The 18728-nt window shown below is 37.6% G+C and overlaps 1 protein-coding gene across 2 annotated transcripts in view; it reads left to right on the top strand.

Moving 5' to 3' along the window:
• Positions 1-18728, top strand: part of PFDN1 (prefoldin subunit 1) — a 69220-nt gene that overhangs the window by 22742 nt on the left and 27750 nt on the right. For both annotated transcript variants that reach the window (XM_061151461.1, XM_061151460.1), the window contains exon 3: positions 15024-15108. In XM_061151461.1, coding sequence (XP_061007444.1) covers positions 15024-15108 — 85 coding nt within the window. The remainder of the gene's footprint in view (positions 1-15023; positions 15109-18728) is intronic.

The following is an 18728-nucleotide window of genomic DNA, read 5'->3' as shown; positions in this document are numbered from 1 at the left end:
CTTCATCTCTGTTTATTTCTACTCTGATCTTTATGATTTCTTACTTCTACTACCTTTGGGTTTTGTTTATTCCTCTTCCCCTGTTACTTTAGGTATAAGGTTAGATTGTTTCAGATTTTTCTTGTTTCCTGAGGTAAGATTGCATTGCTGTGGACTTCCTTCTTAGCACTGCTTTTGCCATATCTCAGGTTTAGGATTGTATTTTCATTGTCATTTGTTTCTAGGTATTTTTAAAAATTTCCTCTTTGATTTCATCAGTAATCTGTTGGTTGTTTAGTAGCATGTTGTTTAGCTTCCACATGCTTGTGTTTTTACAGTTTTTTTTTCCTTTGTAATTGATTTCTAATCTCATAAAATTGTGGTTGGAAAAGGTGCTTTATATAATTTCAGTATTCTGAAATTTACCAAGTCTTGATTTGTGGCCCAAGATGTGGTCTGTTCTAGAAAATGTTTATGTGTAGTTGAGAAGAAACTGCTGTATTCTGCTGCTTTTGGATGTCCTATAAATATCAGTTAAGTCCGTCTGATCTAATGTGTCATTTAAAGCCTGTGTTTTTTAAAATTGATATTGTGTCTGGATGATGTGCGCATTGGTGAGAGTGGAGTGTTAAAATCCCCCACCATTAATTGTGTTAATGTCCATTTCTCCTTCTTTGATGTTAGAATTTGCCTTATATATTGGGATGTTCCTTTGTTGGGTTGTTGATGAGTCACTGCGTTGTATCTTCACTGCAACCACATGGACTGCAGCATGCCAGGCTTCCCTGTCCTTCACTGTCCTGGAGTTTGCTTAAACTCAAGTGCGTTGAGTCAGTGATGCTGTATGACTAGTTCATCCTCTGCCGCCCTCTTCTCCTTTTGCCTTCAATCTTTCCCAGCGTCAGGGTCTTTTCCAGTGAATCAGCTCTTCACATCAGGTGGTCTGAGAATTGGTGCTTCAGTTTCAGCATCTGTCCTTCCTATTTGGGTACATACGTATTTTATAATTGTTACTCTTCTCCTTGGATTGATTCCTCGTTCATTATTTAGTGTCCCTCTTTGTCTCTTGTGACATTCTTTATTTTAGTGTCTGTTTTGTCTGCTGTGAGTATTGTTGTTCTGGCTTTCTTTTGATCTGCATTTGCATGGAATACCTTCTGTCCCCTCACTTTTAGATCTGTATGTGTCCCTAGATCTGAAGAGGGTCTGTTATAGACAGCATATATGCAAGCCTTGTTTTTGTAGTCATTCAATCTGTGTCTTTTCGTTGGAGCATTTAATCCATTTATATTAAAGGTAATTATCAATATGTATATTTCTGTTGTTGTTTTAAATTTGTTTTTGTGGGTCTTCTTCCCTTCCTCTTTTGTCTTTTTGTGATTTGATGTCTATCTTTAGTGTTGTGTTTGGATTGCTTTTTCTTTTTTATGTGTATATCTATTGTAGATTTTTGGTTTGTGGTTCCCATGAGGTTTTGCGATGGCAGTCTCTATATAAGCATGATTGTTTTTGTTACTGGTCTTATAATTTCAAATGCATTTTCAGTATTCTGCATTTGTGTTCTCTTCTCAGCATTGCTGGTTTTGATGTCATATTTGTGTGTAGATGTTTCCTACTTTTGCTTTATGCTTGCCTTTACTGGTGGTTTTTGTGATTGCAGTTTTCTTATGTTTAATAGAGGCCTTTTCTATTTAGAGAAGTTCCTTTGGCAATTGTTGCAGGTTATCTTGTGGCATTGAATTGTCTTAGCTTTTGATTGCCTGTAAAACTTTTTCTCCATCAAAACTGAATGAGAGCCTTGCTAGGTACAGTGTTCTTGGTTGTAAGTTCTTCCTTTTCATCACTTTAAATATATTGTGCCACTGCCTTACAGTCTGCAGACTGTCTGCTGAGAAATCAACTGATAATCTTGGGAAAGTTTCCTTGTGTATTATTTATTGTTCTTCCCTTGTTGCTTTTAGTCTTTTTTTCTTTGTCTTTAATTTTTGTCGGTTTGGTTGCTGTTGTCTCTTGTGTGTTCTTCCTTGGGTTTGTCCTGCCTGGGGCTCTCTGTGCTTCGTGGACTTGGGTGACACTTCCCTTTCCCATGTTAGAGAAGTTTTCAGCCATTATCTCTTCAGGTAATTTTTTATTGTATAATAAAAATTTTATTATAAAATATTTTCTCAGGTTCTTTCCTGCTCTCTCTTCTCCTTCTGGGACCCCTGTAATACTCATGTTGGTGTGTTTAATGCTGTCCCAGAGGTCTCTGCTGCTGCTGCTGCTGAGTCGCTTCAGTCATGTCTGACTCTGTGCGACCCCACAGACGGCAGCCCACCAGGCTCCCCCGTCCCTGGGATTCTCCAGGCAAGAACACTGGAGCGGGTTGCCATTTCCTTCTCCAATGCATAAAAGTGAAAGGTGAAAGTGAAGTCGCTCAGTCGTGTCCGACTCTTAGCGACCCCATGGACTGCAGCCCACCAGGCTCCTCCGTCCATGGGATTTTCCAGGCACGAGTACTGGAGTGGGTTGCTGTTGCCTTCTCCGAGAGGTCTCTGAGACTGTCCTAATTCCTTTTTCCTTTTTTCTGTTCCATGGCAGTGATTTCCACAATTCTGTCTTCCAGCTCACATATCCATTTTTCAGCCTCAGTTATTCTGCAATTGATTTCTTCTAGTGTATTTTTCATTTCAGGTATTGTTCATCTCTGTTCATTCTTAGTTCTTCTAGGTCTTTGTTAAACATTTCTTCTGTCTTCCTGATGTACCTCCATTTTTTCTCATGAGATTCTTAAATATCTCTGCTGTTATTCTAAATTCTTTTTTGTCTAAATTGCCTATCTCCAGTTCACTTCTTCTGAGGTTTTATCCTGTTCCTTGATCTGGGACATATTCCTTTGCTATCTCCTTTTGCCTCACTTTCTGTGATTGCAGTTTCTGTTTCATAGGCTGCAGGATTGTAGTTCTTGATTCTGCTGTCTTCTTCCCAGTGGATGAGTCTAAGAGACTTGTACAGGTTTCCTGCTCGGAAGTACTGGTTCCTGCCCACTGGATGGTGGAGCTGGGTCTTGTCCGTCTGGTGGGCAGGGCTGTGTCAAGGGTTGTGTTTATTGGGCAGCTGTATGCTTAGGAAGAATTTAAGCACTTTTTCTACTAATGCATGGGGCTGTGTTTCCACTGTGTTGGTTTTTGGTCCAAAGTGTACCCGCACTGGAGCCTACAGGTTGTTGGGTGGGGCCAGTTCTTATGAGAAAATGGCAGCCTTTAGGAGGGCTCATGCCAGTGAGCACTCCCCAGAACTACTGCTACCAGTGACTTTTTCTCTGCAGTGAGCCCCAGCTGCTCTTTTCTTCCACAGGAGACTCTCCAGTTCCAGCAGGTAGATCTAGCCCAGGCTATTCTGAGGTCATTACTTTTTTCCGTGGGTCCTAGTGCACTTGAGACCTTGTGTGCCCCCTCCAGGAATGGAGTTTATGTTTCCCCGAGTCCTGTGGACTTCCTGTGATCAAACCCTGCTGGCCTTCATAGCTAGATTCTGGGATCTACTCTTGTTGCCAGATCCGCAGGCTCGAGGTCCTGACACGCAGGCTCGAGGTCCTGACACGTGGCTTAGAACTGTTGTGCAAGAACGTCTGTGATATAGTTATTTTCTAATTTGTCGGTTGCCCACCCAGTGGATATAGGATTTGATTTTATCATGATTGTACTCCTTCTGTTATCTTTGGTATCTTTTTTGGTAAGTTCCAGTGTTCTTCTGTTAATGGTTTGGCAGTTGTGATTTTGGGGTTTCCATAAAGAGGTGAGCTCACGTCCTTCCACTATGCCATCTTAGGTTTATTATTTACATTTAGTTGATATTTAATTCAGCAATCTCAAAATGTTCCAAAAAATAATTTAATGTATTTATCACTATAATATTGAGAATATCTGGCATACAGTTTGAAGAGACTGGTAATAAGGAAGGGGACTTCTATGCTGTTTCACGCACAGTGAGGCTCCTGCAACATCTTCACAGGACTGCTCCAGATCCCCCAGCTGAACCATAACTACACACCATGTGCCCCAGGTCCCACACGCCCCAAACTTTGGAGACAGGTGGGGTCTGCATGGTCCACATGATGCTGTCCAAAGCAGGTAGCTAGCTGGGGATCAGTGTGTGAGGGTGGATTTCTTCTGTGTTAACAACATTTTAGAATTAGTCTGTTATTTCCATTGTGTTGAAAGTGATGTTTGTTTCTCATGTATAATTTATATAGAGTAAAATGTACCCATTTTAGTTGTATAGTTCTGTATGTTTTGAGAAACATGCTGCTGTGTAATTATCACCACAGTTAAGTTATAGAATGTTTACATCCCCTCAAAACATTCCTTTATATTCATTTGTAGTTAGTTGTCTCTTTACCCTCACCCCCTAACAACTGTTGATTTGCTTTTTGTTCTTATAGTTTTGCTTTTTTAAGAATGTTTTGTAAATAGAATCATAATGTGTGCAACCTTCTGCGTTTGTCTTGCTTGACTTAACATAATGGTTTTGTGACGTCTCCATGTTGCTTAGTATATTAGTAGTTTGTTCGTTTTTATTGCTCAGTAGCATACTGTTGTATAATTGTACCATAGTTCGTCCATGCAATTCTTGGTGGACATTGAGTTTCCAGTTTTTGGCAATTCTGGATAACCCAGCCGTAGATATTTGTGTACCGTCTTTGCATGGACATATGTTTTGTTTCTCTTAGGTAAATATCTAGGAGTAGGATTACTGTGTTGAATGGTAAATGATTGCTTACATTTATGAGAAACCACCAAACTCTTTTCCAAAGTGGCTATACCATTTTGCACGCCCACCATCTATATGTGAGAGTTGTAGTTGCTTCCATCTTAACCAACACTTGATATTGCCTTTTTTTGTTGTTAATTCTAGCTACTGTAATAACTGTAACAGTATATCTTTGTGGGCTTAATTTTTATGTCTACAGTAACTAATGATGTTGAACATTTATTTGTCATTCTTATCTCTTCTTTGATGAAATGTCAGTTTAAGTATTTTGGCTTTTTTTTTTTTTTTAAGTTTTTGCTTATTTATTTGACTGTGCTAGGTCTTATTTGCAGGGTATAGAATCTTTTAGTTCTGTCATGAGGGAAATTTAATCATGGCATGCAAACTCTTAGTTGTGGCATGGAAACTCTTAGTTGCAGCATGGTGGGATCTGGTTCCACAAACAGGAATTGAACCCAGGCTCCCTGCATTGGGAGCACGAAGTCTTAGCTTCCTGGCCACCAGGAAAGTCCACTCTTGGCTATATTTTATTTTTTAAATATTAAAAAAAAATTATTTGGCTGCACTGGGTCTTAGTTGTGGCACACGGGATCTTCGATCTTTATTGTGGTACACAGCATCTTTAGTTGTGGCATGTGGGATTGAGTTCCCTGACCAGGATCAAACCTGGGCCCTCTGCATTGGGAATATGGAATCTTAGCCACTGGACCAGCAGGGAAGTCCCTTGGTTATTTTTTTAAAGATAAAATTAATTATAACAAAACTCACTCTTAATAGTACAGTTTAGTCTTTTTTGAATATGAAATTTTTAAAGATTTTATTTATTTTTGGCTACACTGGGTCTTTGTTGCTGTGCACAGACTTTCTCTAGTTGTGGTGAGTGGGGGCTACATGAGTGGGCTTCTCATTGCAGTGACTTCTCTTATTGCAGAGCACAGGCTCTAGGGTGTGCAGGCTTCAGTAGTTGTGGCTCAAGGTGTTTGTTGCCCCATGACACATGGGATCATTCTGGAGCAGGGTTTGAACCTGTGTCCCCTGCATTGACAGGTGGATTCTTAACCACTGGACCAGTAGGGAAGTCCCCAGAAAAATATAACCACAAAGAGTATTCTTAAACCTATTATCAGTTATTCCATAATACCCCTTTCCTCTGGCCCTGTGTGTGTGCGCGCGCACGCTGAGTTGTATCTGACTCTTTGCATCCCCATAGACTGTAGCTTGCCAGACTCCTTTGTCCGTGGAATTTTTCCAGGCCAGAATACTGGAATGGCTTGCCATTTCCTTCTTTAAGGGATCTCTCCAACCCAGAAATCAAACCCATGTCTCTCTCTTTTTTTTTTTCCCAAACCCATGTCCCTTGTGTCTCCTGCATTGGCAGGTGGATTCTTTACCGCTGCACCACCTGGGAAGCCCTTCCCCTTGCCGTTTGCAGTCACTAGTCGTTCTGTCTGTATAAACTTGCCCATTTTGGATATTTCACATAAACATAACCTTACAGTCACATAGTGTGTAATTGTGTCTATCTTGTCAGCATTCTGTGTTAAAGGTCAATCCACGTTGTAGCATGTGTCAGTACTTTGTTCCTTTTTATTGCCAAATAATATTCCTTTGTATGACTATGCCACATTTTATTTATCCATTTATCATTTGATGCACATTTTAATTATAGTTTTTTGGTTATTGTGAATGATCTACTTTGAACACCTATAGTCGAGTTGTTGTGCATGTGTGTTTGTGTGTATTTGTTCTTTTCTCTTAGTATATTTCCGGAAGTAGAATTGCTGAAGGGTAACTCTAACCTTTTAAGGAACTGTCAGAATGTTCCACAGCAGCTATATCATTTCATGTATCCATTAGCAAAGTATGAGGATTCCAGCTTTTCCATATGCTCTTAAAAAATTGTTATTATCTGTCTCTTTTGATTATTTCCATCCTTGGGGGTGTGGTTGTGCTTTTACTTGGAACATATCTGTGTCTTTTTATTGAAAGGGGATTTCTTGTGACTGCATGTAGTTGGGTCATGCTTTTAGATTAAATCTGGCAATCTTTGCCTTTTAATTGGGGTCTTTAGATCATTTACATTTCCAGTAATTAATGCTGTAATTGGATTTTTTTTAAAAATTTTTATTAGTTGGAGGCTAACTACTTCACATTTCAGTGGGTTTTGTCATACATTGACATGAATCAGCCATGGAGTTACATGTATTCCCCATCCCGATCCCCCTCCCACCTCCCTCTCCACCCGATTCCTCTAGGTCTTCCCAGGGCTCCAGGCCCGAGCACTTGTTTCATGCATCCCACCTGGGCTGGTGATCTGTTTCACTATAGATAATATACATGCTGTTCTTTTGAAACCTCCCACCCTCGCCTTCTCCCACAGAGTCCAAAAGTCTGTTCTGTTCATCTGTGTCTCTTTTTCTGTTTTGCATATAGGGTTATCATTACCATCTTTCTAAATTCCACATATATGTGTTAGTATGCTGTAATGTTCTTTATCTTTCTGGCTTACTTCACTCTGTCTAATGGGCTCCAGTTTCATCCATCTCATTAGAACTGATTCAAATGAATTCTTTTTAACGGCTGAGGAACATTCCATGGTGTATATGTACCACAGCTTCCTTATCCATTTGTCTGCTGATGGGCATCTAGGTTGCTTCCATGTCCTGGCTATTATAAACAGTGCTTCGATGAACATTGGGGTGCACGTGTCTCTTTCAGATCTGGTTTCCTCAGTGTGTATGCCCAGAAGTGATATTGCTGGGTCATATGGCAGTTCTATTTCCAGTTTTTTAAGAAATCTCCACACTGTTTTCCATAGCGGCTGTACTAGTTTGCATTCCCACCAACAGTGTAAGAGGGTTCCCTTTTCTCCACACCCTCTCCAGCATTTATTGCTTGTAGACTTTTGGATAGCAGTCATCCTGACTGGCGTGTAATGGTACCTCATTGTGGTTTTGATTTGCATTTCTCTGATAATAAGTGATGTTGAGCATCTTTTCATGTGTTTGTTAGCCATCTGTATGTCTTCTTTGGAGAAATGTCTGTTTAGTTCTTTGGCCCATTTTTTGATTGGGTCATTTATTTTTCTGGAATGTAATTGGATTTAAATCTACCACCTTGCTGCTTGCTTTGTCTTTTTCTCATCTGTTCTGTATTCCTTTTTTTCTTTTTCTGCCTTCTTTTAGATTAATTGAGTATGTTTTATGATCCTGTGTTATCTTCATTTTGACTTATTAGTCTTTAGTAAAAATTTTTTTTATTTAGCTATTACCTTATTTTTTTAATATGTCTTTAGTTTATTGTAACCTGTTGTTAATAATATCACTTCATCTTGTTATATTTCAAATTTCTGCATTCTTTTTTTATTGTTATACATTTTAGATATGTATTGGAATCACAGTACATTGTTACTATTTTGCTTTAGATCATGGGTTAACAAGCTTATTTTTTAATTGAAGAATAATTGCTTTACAGAATTTGACAGGCTTGCTTTTTAATGGGATATAAATAGTTTGGGTTTTGCTGACTGTATAATTCCTGTCTCAGCTCTCTTACCTGCCATTGTTGGGAGAAAGCAACCATAGACATTCTGTAAACAAATGAGTGTGACCAATTCAGCCTGCAAGCAATAGTTTGTCAACCCATGTTTTAGACAGTGAACTATTTTTAAAATCATTAACAGTGAGAAAAACATGTGTTTTATATTTACATCTTTTTTTTTTGTTGTTGCTATTCTAAACTTTAAACTTTTTATTTTGTATTGGGGTATAGCTGATTTTAACAGTGTTGTGGTAGTTTCAGGTGAACAGCAAAGGGACTCAGTTATACATATACACATATCCATTCTCTCCTAAACCTTGTTCCCATTCAGGCTGGCACATAACATTGAGCAGTATACTTACCTTAATTTGTAATATTTTTAGTGCTTTTCATTTCTTTGTAAGTTGACATGTTATCATACTCCTGCTGGAACAACTACTTGTGAAAGTTCTTATTTATGTTTGCTAGAATAAGTTCTCTCAGTGTGTGTTAGTTTGAATTTCCCCTTCTTTTTTGAAAGATATGTTCAATGTGTGTGTAATGCTGGTTAATAGCTTTTGTCTTTTAGTACATTGAAAATGTCATTCCATTGTCTTCTTCCTTGCATAATTTGTGGCAAGAAGTTTGATGTAACTCTTACCATTGTTTCTTTTAATGCCTTGGGTCATTTTCTACCTTCAAAGTTTTCTTTCTAGTTCTCAATAGTTTGATTATGTTACATGTTATTTTGTTCTGTTGTGTTTATTTTTGTTTGGGTTTCTCTGGGTGTCTTGGAACTGTGATTTGGCTTCTTTTTTTTCATTTGTTTTAGAAAATTCTTGTCCGTTATTTCTTCAAATATTTCTTCAAATATTCTCTAATTTTCTTCTTCTATTTTTGGGTCTCTAATTACATATATGTTGTGTGTTAGTTGCTCAGTTGTGTCCAACTCTGCGACTCCATGGACTGTAGCCTGCTCGGCTCCTCTGTCCATGGAATCCTGGCAAGAATATTGGAGTGGGTTGCGATTTCCTTCTCTAACACATATGTTAGACAGCTTAATTATTATCTCTTGCCCTGCTATATCCTGTTTTTGCTTTGTTTTATTGGTTTTCATGCCATTTTTTCCTCTTTGTGTTTCAGTTTGATTAATTTTTCTTAACCCATCTTCATGTTTACTAGACCTTTGCCATTTATGTCAGTAGGAACACTGTAAATTAAATTCTGTGAGTGAAATTTTCTGGACCATATATAATAGGTTGATTTTTTTTTTTCTCAATTATTTTCGTGTTTTATTTTCGGCCACGCTGCACAGCGTGTGGGATCTTAGTTCCCTGACCAGGGATTGAACCCGCATGCTTGGTAGTGAAAGCATGGAGTCCTCACCACCGACTTCCAGGTAGTTCCCTGATAGGTTGGATTTGGACCACAGCCCATGAGGAAATCAGCTTGAATTTGGACCACAACCCATGAAGAAGTCAGCTTAGGGTTACAGATTCTTAGGGGACTTTTTTTTTTTTTCATTTTACTCAATACCATGGTATAGGTAGACGAGTTTCTTCTTTTATTTTAGAGACAAGTCCCACCCCCATCCCCAACCCCAGCTGGAGGTAGAATCCTTTAATGCAGGATTATCTTAATAACATCCTTACTTTGGATGGTGCCTAGGTTTTATCTCCTGTTTTAAATCCTGTTTCCTTGACAGTTTGGATGCTCATGGTCTCTAGGATTCAGCAGAATCACTCAAGGTGAAAACCAGTTTATTGCTTTCTTCTTGTAATTGTTCAGTTTCGAAGCTGTGTCCAACTCTTTGTGACCCTATGGACTACAGAACACCAGGCTTCCCTGTCCTTCACTATCTCCTGGAGTTTGCTCAAATTCATGTCCACATTTCACTTCATTTTGACCCTCTGTAGAGTATTTCTTTTTTTATTCTGTTAGTTTTAATGAGATGTAATTGACAAAAAAGCATTGTGTATGTTTAAGGTGTACAGCTTAATGATTTGGCTTACATACATTATGAAATGTTTGTCACCTAAGTTTAGTGCACATTTATCTCATATAGATACACAATTAAAGAATAGAGGAAAAATTTTTTTCTTTGTGATGAGAACTCTTAGGACTTACTCTACAACTTCATATATAACATACAGCAATGTTAATTATATTTACTATGTTAAACACTACATCTGTAGTACTTACTTGTCTTAGAGGAAGATTGAACCTTTTGACTGCCTTTATCCAGTTCCCCTTACCTCACTCCCTGCTTCTTGTAACTACAAATCTGATTTCTTTTTCTATGAGTTAGTGTGTTTTTAAAGTATAATTGACCTAAAATGTTATGTTAGTTCCTGTTATGCATCATAGTGATTTGATATTTCTGTACATTTCAAAATGATCACCATGGCAAATCTAGTTATGATATGTCACCATAGAAAGATGTTGAGTGTGACCCCCATGCTGTACATCTTATACCTTTGACTCATTTATTTTGCAGCTGGGTATTTTGTTCCTCATTATCTCCCTCACCTGTTTCTTCTCTTTACCCCCTCCTCTCTGGCAGTTGCCTGTTAGCTCTCTGTATCTAAAACAGTGTTTCTTTTTTGCTAAGTTTGTTAATTTGTTTTTTAGATTCCGCATATAAGTGAAATCATACAGTATTTGTCTTCATTTGACTAAATTCACTTAGCGTGACACCATTTGGTTCTATTCATATTGTCACATATGGGAAGATTTCGTTCTTTTTATGGCTGAGTAATATTTCATCATATATTTCTGTGTGTGTGTATATGTTTATGTGTATATGGGCTTCTCTGGTGGCTCAGACAGTAAAGAATCTGCCTGCAATGCAGGAGATGCAGATTCGATCCCCAGGTTGGGAAGATCCCCTGGAGAAGGGAGTGGCAATCCACTCCAGTATTCTTGCCTGGAGAATCCCATGGACAGAGGAGCCGGGCAGGCTGCATGGGGTCACAGAGTCAGACACGACTGAGCGACTTTCACATATATGTATATATCTTATGTCTTTTATCCGTTCATCTATTTATAGACACTTAGGTTCCTTCCATATCCTAACTATTACAAATAATGATGCAATGAACATATGGGTGAATATTTCTTTTCTAAATTGTGTTTTCATTTTCATCCGATAAATACTCAGGAGTGGAATGCTGGATCATAGGATAGTTCTATATTTAATTTTTTGAGGTATCTCTATACTGTTTTCTGTCGGAGAAGGGAGTGGCAACCCACTCCAGTACTCTTGCCTGGAAAGTCCCATGGATGGAGCAGCCTGGTAGGCTGCAGTCCATGGGGTCGCTAAGAGTCGGACACGACTGAGCGACTTCACTTTCACTTTTCACTTTCATGCATTGGAGAAGGAAATGGCAAGCCACTCCAGTGTTCTTGCCTGGAGAATCCCAGGGACGGGGGAGCCTGGTGGGCTGCTGTCTATGGGGTCGCACAGAGTCGGACACGACTGAAGTGACTTAGCAGCAGCATACTGTTTTCTGTAGTGACTGCACCAATTTAACATCCCCACCAACAGTGCACGAGGGTTCCCTTTTCTCCATACTGTGGAATATTGTGGTTGTTCAGCAAAATGTTAAAAAAAAATTTTTTTTCCTTTGTCCTGGATGTCTGCTCTACAAGATGCCAATAATAGAAGTCTTACTCAGCCTTTTACAATGTGGAGAATTGTGAAAGGCTGATTAATTTTTTAATTGCTTTTTTACTAAGGGATTTAGGTTGTTGTTTGTTTTTGTTTTGCTAAAAAACTATGAAAAAAATTGGCATGTAGGTCTTTGTGCACACAGGCAAAGAGTTTTTTCATCATCATGGAATGAGACAAAGTAATAAGATATGATCATTCTTATTTAGCTTTTTCTATGCTATATAATTTGTGGATTCCTTAAATACCACTAAAATACGTTTTTATATTCTAAAAATTTCTCACCCAGACAAAATGCATTATCATAAGCATATTGTTATTTCTGAATAGTGTGTGTCCAGGTTACCATACTTTGCAAGTGTATCCAAAAGACAGCATTGCCACTTATTCTAGGTTGTGTTTTGGCAGTGAACAACACTTTTGATACATGCTGAATCATTAGAAAGCAGAAGTTATGTACCAAACTGCAGGACAGTTCAGAACACAGCTTCTGATGTTTCTCAGATAAAACCAGAAGTCATTGTAAAATTATGTTTTTCAGATGGCATAGTTACAAATAAATGAGGAAATGAAACAGCAGGCTATGCATCGTTGATAGATTACGTGCATAACCACATGGCATTGATTTCCAATGTAGAAGCTTTTTTACAAAGCAGTGACAATTGTAGGTTATGTAATACTGAGTATTAATAAGTATGTTTTGGATATATCATTTTTTATATGAAAATAACTTTTCATTTCATGCTGTTTTTCCTTTGGGGCACGTTCTGAGCTGTAGAACAGTTTATCTACCATTTGGCTTTCCATAAACTATCAGGCAAGATGCCTATGAGAGTCTCTACTTTGAGAAGCAGTGTACATAATACTTATTGTATACCACTCATAGCTATCTTCAAAATAACATCTCATGTTTGTTTTTGTTTTTTTTTTTTTGACACTAGATAAAGGTGTTTTCTAAAGACTTTTCCAGAAATCCAAATGTTTCTGGGGATTCCTTCCAATCCTCAATACAATGTATCTTTGGCATTTTAAAAATTGAGGACTAAACCAAATTTCCTGTAAGTTTTTTTTGGTTTGAATTTTATCTATGTAATTATTCTTTGAAGTAGACATTTGGATTTACTCCATACTCATCCCTGTTTAAAATTTTCAAGGCTGAGAAGTCCTCAGGCTTGTAAGAAGATTGGCCAACTTCGATAACATCTCTCTGGCCTTTGAAGTTGGTGCAGTTCAGTATAGATACCTCAGGGGTGTGTGGTCATGGAAAAACATGTTTTTGTTGAGTGTTCTTGCTTTCTAGTAATTTTATTTTCTGCTCAAGGGATTTAGTATCTGTTCAGATACTTTATTTTTAAAGACCACATAAGTAATGACTTGACCTCTAATCTTAGCTTTGAAAATTTCTCAGACACTAATAAAGATAATGTCTAATGACCTATTATTTGAGAATACTACTCACTGGCCAGCAATCAGTGCTATTTAAAAATGTATATTTTACTCTGAAAATTATTTCCTTGGTCAAAAGCCTTTGTTAGTAAAATTGTGTGTATAATGACATAATTTGGTAACTCTGGGGCCTTGATTTGTAATACTTTTTATATGTTGTCACCAAGACTTACTACAGTTCAAAACAACTCTTTTCTTTGAATACTACATTAAATAATTAGTTCTGAGAAAAATATTCTGTAAACAATAGTCTTATAAGAAATAGCACCTGTCTCCTGGACTAATAATATGAGTATTTTGAACACAAAGCATTACATGGTAATCCTTGTTTTGCATGAATGTGGGCTATCTTTGCAGTAAATTTATGAATAAGATTTTTGCAAAGGGTCAAGTTAGTACTGAAAACTAGGGTTATCAATTAAATTTCCTGGACTGTCCTTGTTAGGACACATGCTTAATAATTTGTGGAGTGAAAGAGAGAATCACGCCAGACTGTGTTATATGTGTGTCAGGGTGTATTCATGAAGAGAGGAGAAAAGTTTCCTTCCAGGTGTCTGGGCAAAGCTAGAGTTGTCCTTTTTTGTTGTTTTTGTTTGTGACAACAGACCCTCTTGGTAAGAACCTACCTAGATACAGTGTTGTTTTTGTGACGTAGGTAGAGGAAACAGTCTTTTGCTAATTTGATGTGCTTTCTTATGTGGCTTCTTAAGAGATGATGTTTAGTTTTTTGCTAAACTCCTAAGTTATATGCAAAGAGAAGAAACAGTCTGCATAATTAATTTTTTAAAATTTGTTATAACTGAGTTGGACAATCTTGAAAGAAATTTGAATAATTGAGATTTTCCCTTGCTTCCAGTGGAAGGGAAATATTTCAGTTTACTTACTTTAGGCTATAAAAATAGTTTTTTCTTCCTTTGCCTGCAGCAAGACTTATGAACATAAAGTCCCAAAACAGATTTAGTATTAATTTTTAAAGCTTCCCCATATTTCTGTCCTCATCTACTGTAACTAATGTGCCTGAATGTAAAATGGAAAAAGTTGAAAATTTCCACTTGTGCTTTTTGAGCTTTTCAGAGGTATTATACACTCTGGATATAGTAAAAGATAACTGGGCCTTATACAGTGCTTTTTGTGTGAGGAACTCATATAAACACTAATGCATTGATCCTAACACAGTACTTGATTGTGACTTTAAAAGGTCATGAGTTACTGCTGTTACAAAGAAAATTTTTTAAAGATTGGAGGAAGAGCTGTGATTTACAAATATTGTTTGAAAGATATCTAGATAAAATTTGATACAGAAAACTGAAAAATTAAAGTTGGGGGGATTTTTATTGTTTGTTCAGTTTTCCTTTAGCCTGCAATAGATTTTTATCTCCCTTTTTTCTTTTGTCTATGAATATCCTTGAAGCCTGATTCCCTTCTTAAGCCGTGAAGGCAAAATTTACTTTTAAACTTTTATTCCTTCTCAGCCAAGAAGGCTTCAGCCTGAGGACGTTTCCTGAGCAAGTTGGTCATATTAACATAATAATGCATTTTATTTGTTCTGAGTTGGGAGATGATCATTCTGGTTTTCTTCGTTTAGTGTTTGTGGCATATGGTTATTGATGAACATAGTGGTCAAGTGGCTTAATCTTCAACCTTTTTGTGTTTTTAGGTTTATTCTTCAGTCCAAGGAGGCAATTCATAATCAGCTGTTAGAGAAACAGAAGATAGCAGAAGAAAAAATTAAAGAATTGGAAGTAAGTAGGTTTTGAGTGAATAATGATAGCTGTAGTCAGCTTTTAGGAGAAAAGTAATGATCTCATTTTGTCACATTAAATGAAAATGTATGCCTACCAAGGTCATGTCACATTGTTTTTATCTTTTCTGACTGTGCTAGAGCTAATGATGCAGTCTTTTTATGGCAGTGTATGTGCAAAAAAAAAAAAAAAAGACTTGTCTCTTAAAACTTTAGGGAGTTTTGGATACTTTAGGATAGGATGTTGTTAACCTGAATGTGTTTCTTCCATTGCCTTTGAGTGAACATGTTTATTCTTAAAAAATAAAAGCACAGTGTGTATGTGAATACCACATATTGTGGCAGATGGGTGTGAGAGTAGGTAATGATAATAGTAGTTAAAGAATCTAGATATATGACTCTTACATGTTGTGATTCTAGATAAGGACAGAGTGAATAGTAAGCTATAATTGGGCTTCCCTGGTGGCTCAGACAGTGAAGAATCCGCCTGCAGTGCAGGAGACCTGGGTTTGGTCCCTGGATTGGGGAGATCCCCTGAAGGAGGGCATGGCAACCAAGCTAAAACTAATTATCTATCTGAAGGATAGTGCTCCGGTCAAGAAAACAATCTTTTTTTCTTAGGGAAAAAGATGATAGGTAAGAATAATAACTTTATAAGTGTTTGGAAAATTGGGAGTTTATTATTATCATTTTCTTACACATTAAAACCTTTGCTGTTGCTGTTTAGTTGTCTGACTTGTGTCTGACTCTTTGTGACCCCATGGACTGTAGCCTGACCGGCTCCTCTGTCCAGGAACACTGGAGTGGGTTGCCGTTTCCTTCTCCAGGAGATCTTCCCAGCATAGGGATTGAACTGGGGTCTCCTGCATTGCAGGTGGATTCTTTACCAGCTGAGCTACCAGGCAAGGCACCTGGGAAGTCCTTAAAACCTTTAATGAAATAATTTTCTCGGACTTTGGTGAATGGTCTATCCTCTATGTAATAAAAGTTGGATAGGACAAAAAACTGGTCATTATTTTTGGGGACCAAGATTTCCTGAGACGGGGGTGGATACAGTGACTTCATAGGTCACTTTATCTAATTTCTTTGAATACTATTTGAGGCAGTGGTTCAGAATCTGACTCAGCCTTTTACTGAATTGATGAGACACCCCTTATAGCCTTTTGGGGATTTCTCAGGGACACCAACTTGGCATGGCTGGGCAAGCATGTGGTGTTTTAGGTTACTTAGGCTTATTTTTGTTTGACTACTGATGAAAATTTAAGCAGACTTGATAATGACTTTGTCGCTTAGAAAATGTATTGTGAAACAAAACAAATAAGCAAACAACAGAAAAAAGAAAACTTACCTTGTAGTAATTAGGTTTTTATTATTTCCTACTTTATCGTTTTTGTCAGCCCAACTCTTCTAGGTTGAGTTTTCCAAACAAAAATACCTTAAAAAAAAACTGAACAAAATTATTTCATGTAGAGTACGAAAAAAAAAAAGAAAATGTGTTTTTGCAATTGTTGGTAGATATATCTAAACATTGTCCTGATGAATAAGTGGCAAAGTATTGTGTAAATAGTCTCTTTTTATGAAAACAAAAGCCAAGATCTGTATATGAACATTGAATATGATTTGTTGTAAGTATGTGTGTTAAATTAACACTAGTTACCCTAAGAAAATTAGATGGGGTGTGGCTGTAATTGTTTTTTTCTTATAACCTCTGTGTTGGATAAATTGTAACAAGGATATGTTAACTTTCATAGTTAAAAGGTAACTATGCCAAGGTAAAATTGCCACAGATGATGATTTTAGCATACTATTTAGCTCTGGTGAATATCAGGAAATTCATTTTCCAAAAGTTTCCTTTCATGGAGTCTCTCAAATACTGTTAAGAGTATTCTGATATCTGTCAGATGATAGAATAGATTAGCTCGCTTGTTGGTATTTGAAATGCTTAACAACTATAAAAAGAGTATTTCTCTCTGCCTGGGAACTTCCTCTTCCTCCTACCAACTGTGTTAACCCTTAAGATCTTAGTTTAGGGCTACTTCTGAGAAGCATTTTCTGATTCCTCAGTATTAAGTGCTTTCCCCTTGTTCTAATTTTTCTAGTTTCATAGCACAATGTGAGGATTTGAGCATATAAACTATTATGAGTTGAAGTCATTACAAATATTACTTCCTATTACTTGGGAAGCTTGATACAGATTCAGAGCTCTAAATAGTTTTTCCGAAGGTCTTCCAGTTATTACTCTGCCTTTCAAATATAGTCTGTTCTTTTGAGCGTTAGTATTTCTTGCCAGTCCAACATAATTATCATTATTGTTGTTAATTTGTACCCTCAGATACCTTACTATTAAGTTGAGGAGGCATAATTTATACAATAACTCTGCAGACTAAGGCCAGGCTGCTTCGATTAGCACCTTTCATCCCTTATGAAGTAAGGTTTTTGGTTTGGGTCAATCCTGGAGTGGATTGCCATTCCCTTCTCCGGGAAAGTACAAGTTTTTAAAAATTTTCTTTTTTTTTTTATGGCTGCTCTGGGTATTTGTTGCTGCTTGAGGGCTTTTTCTAGTTGCAGTGAGTAGGGGCTACTGGACAGTTGCAGTGCGGGGCCTTCTCATTATGGTGGCTTATTGGGGGCGTGGGCTCAGTAGTTGTGGTCCACAGCTTAGTTGCCTTGCAGCATATGGGATCTTCCTGAACCAGGGATTGAACCTGTGTCCCCTGCACTGGCAGGTGGACTCCTAACCACTGGACCACCAGGGAAGACCCGAGTTGTTGTTTTTTTTTTTTAATTTCAGTTTTAGTTAAAGTTGACCTAAAACCCTATTGATGGATTGAAGAGATACGTATCTTCTAAAGAGTAAAAAATATATCCTATATTTTTGCTCACTTTTGGGGAGTAAAAAAAAACAAACAATTACTTGTGAACTTTTACAGTTGCAAAAACTTAGATTCAGCATTTAGATGAGCTAGAGCTGAATTTTTGACTCCTTTTGCCTTTTGACTCTCAAGTATTTGGAATACTTGAGGTAACTGTTAGCTTTCATTGATGTGTTTGAATACATTTTGACTGTCATTCTCCTGTGCTCTCTCTCATTGAATTACTGCTTCAGGCTCATCTGCCTAAAGTCTAAAATTCGCCTTGTATTTTAGGCATATGCAAATATTGGTTGACCACTTTCCTTCCTCTCTTTCTCTGACGTGGTTCCCACCCTTCCACCACCCGGGTTAGCTCAGCAATGACACAATAAAAATAAGAATAAGGAAATTAAGACATTCTGCCCTGCATAATACCACTTCTGACGCAGAATGTTTCGATCCCAGAGTTGTGAAATAGCTCTCTAGCCCATGCTATAAGTAAAGTCTGAGAAACTGTGAAACTCCTGACTCTTCCATAAAAATGGCTATTATGGTCAGATTATAGTTCCTGAAACAAATAGGAAGACTAGTGGCAAGAGAAGTGGATAGGAGGTGCCTGTGACACTCTGCAGTTGGCTGAGTTCTGAGACTCTGATGAGAAAATGTTTTGGAGTAGTTCCCATGATGAAGGATATTTCACTCTGCCTAAGAAGGATCATTTTTTCCACAGCATGGGTGGTGACTGGTAGGCACTTGGATGGATGCCTAG

This window comes from Dama dama, chromosome 9, assembly GCF_033118175.1.
Source record: "Dama dama isolate Ldn47 chromosome 9, ASM3311817v1, whole genome shotgun sequence".
NCBI lineage: Eukaryota > Metazoa > Chordata > Mammalia > Artiodactyla > Cervidae > Dama > Dama dama.
The sequence above is the reverse complement of the archived record's forward strand: the minus strand, read 5'-3'. Positions and strand labels throughout refer to the sequence as shown.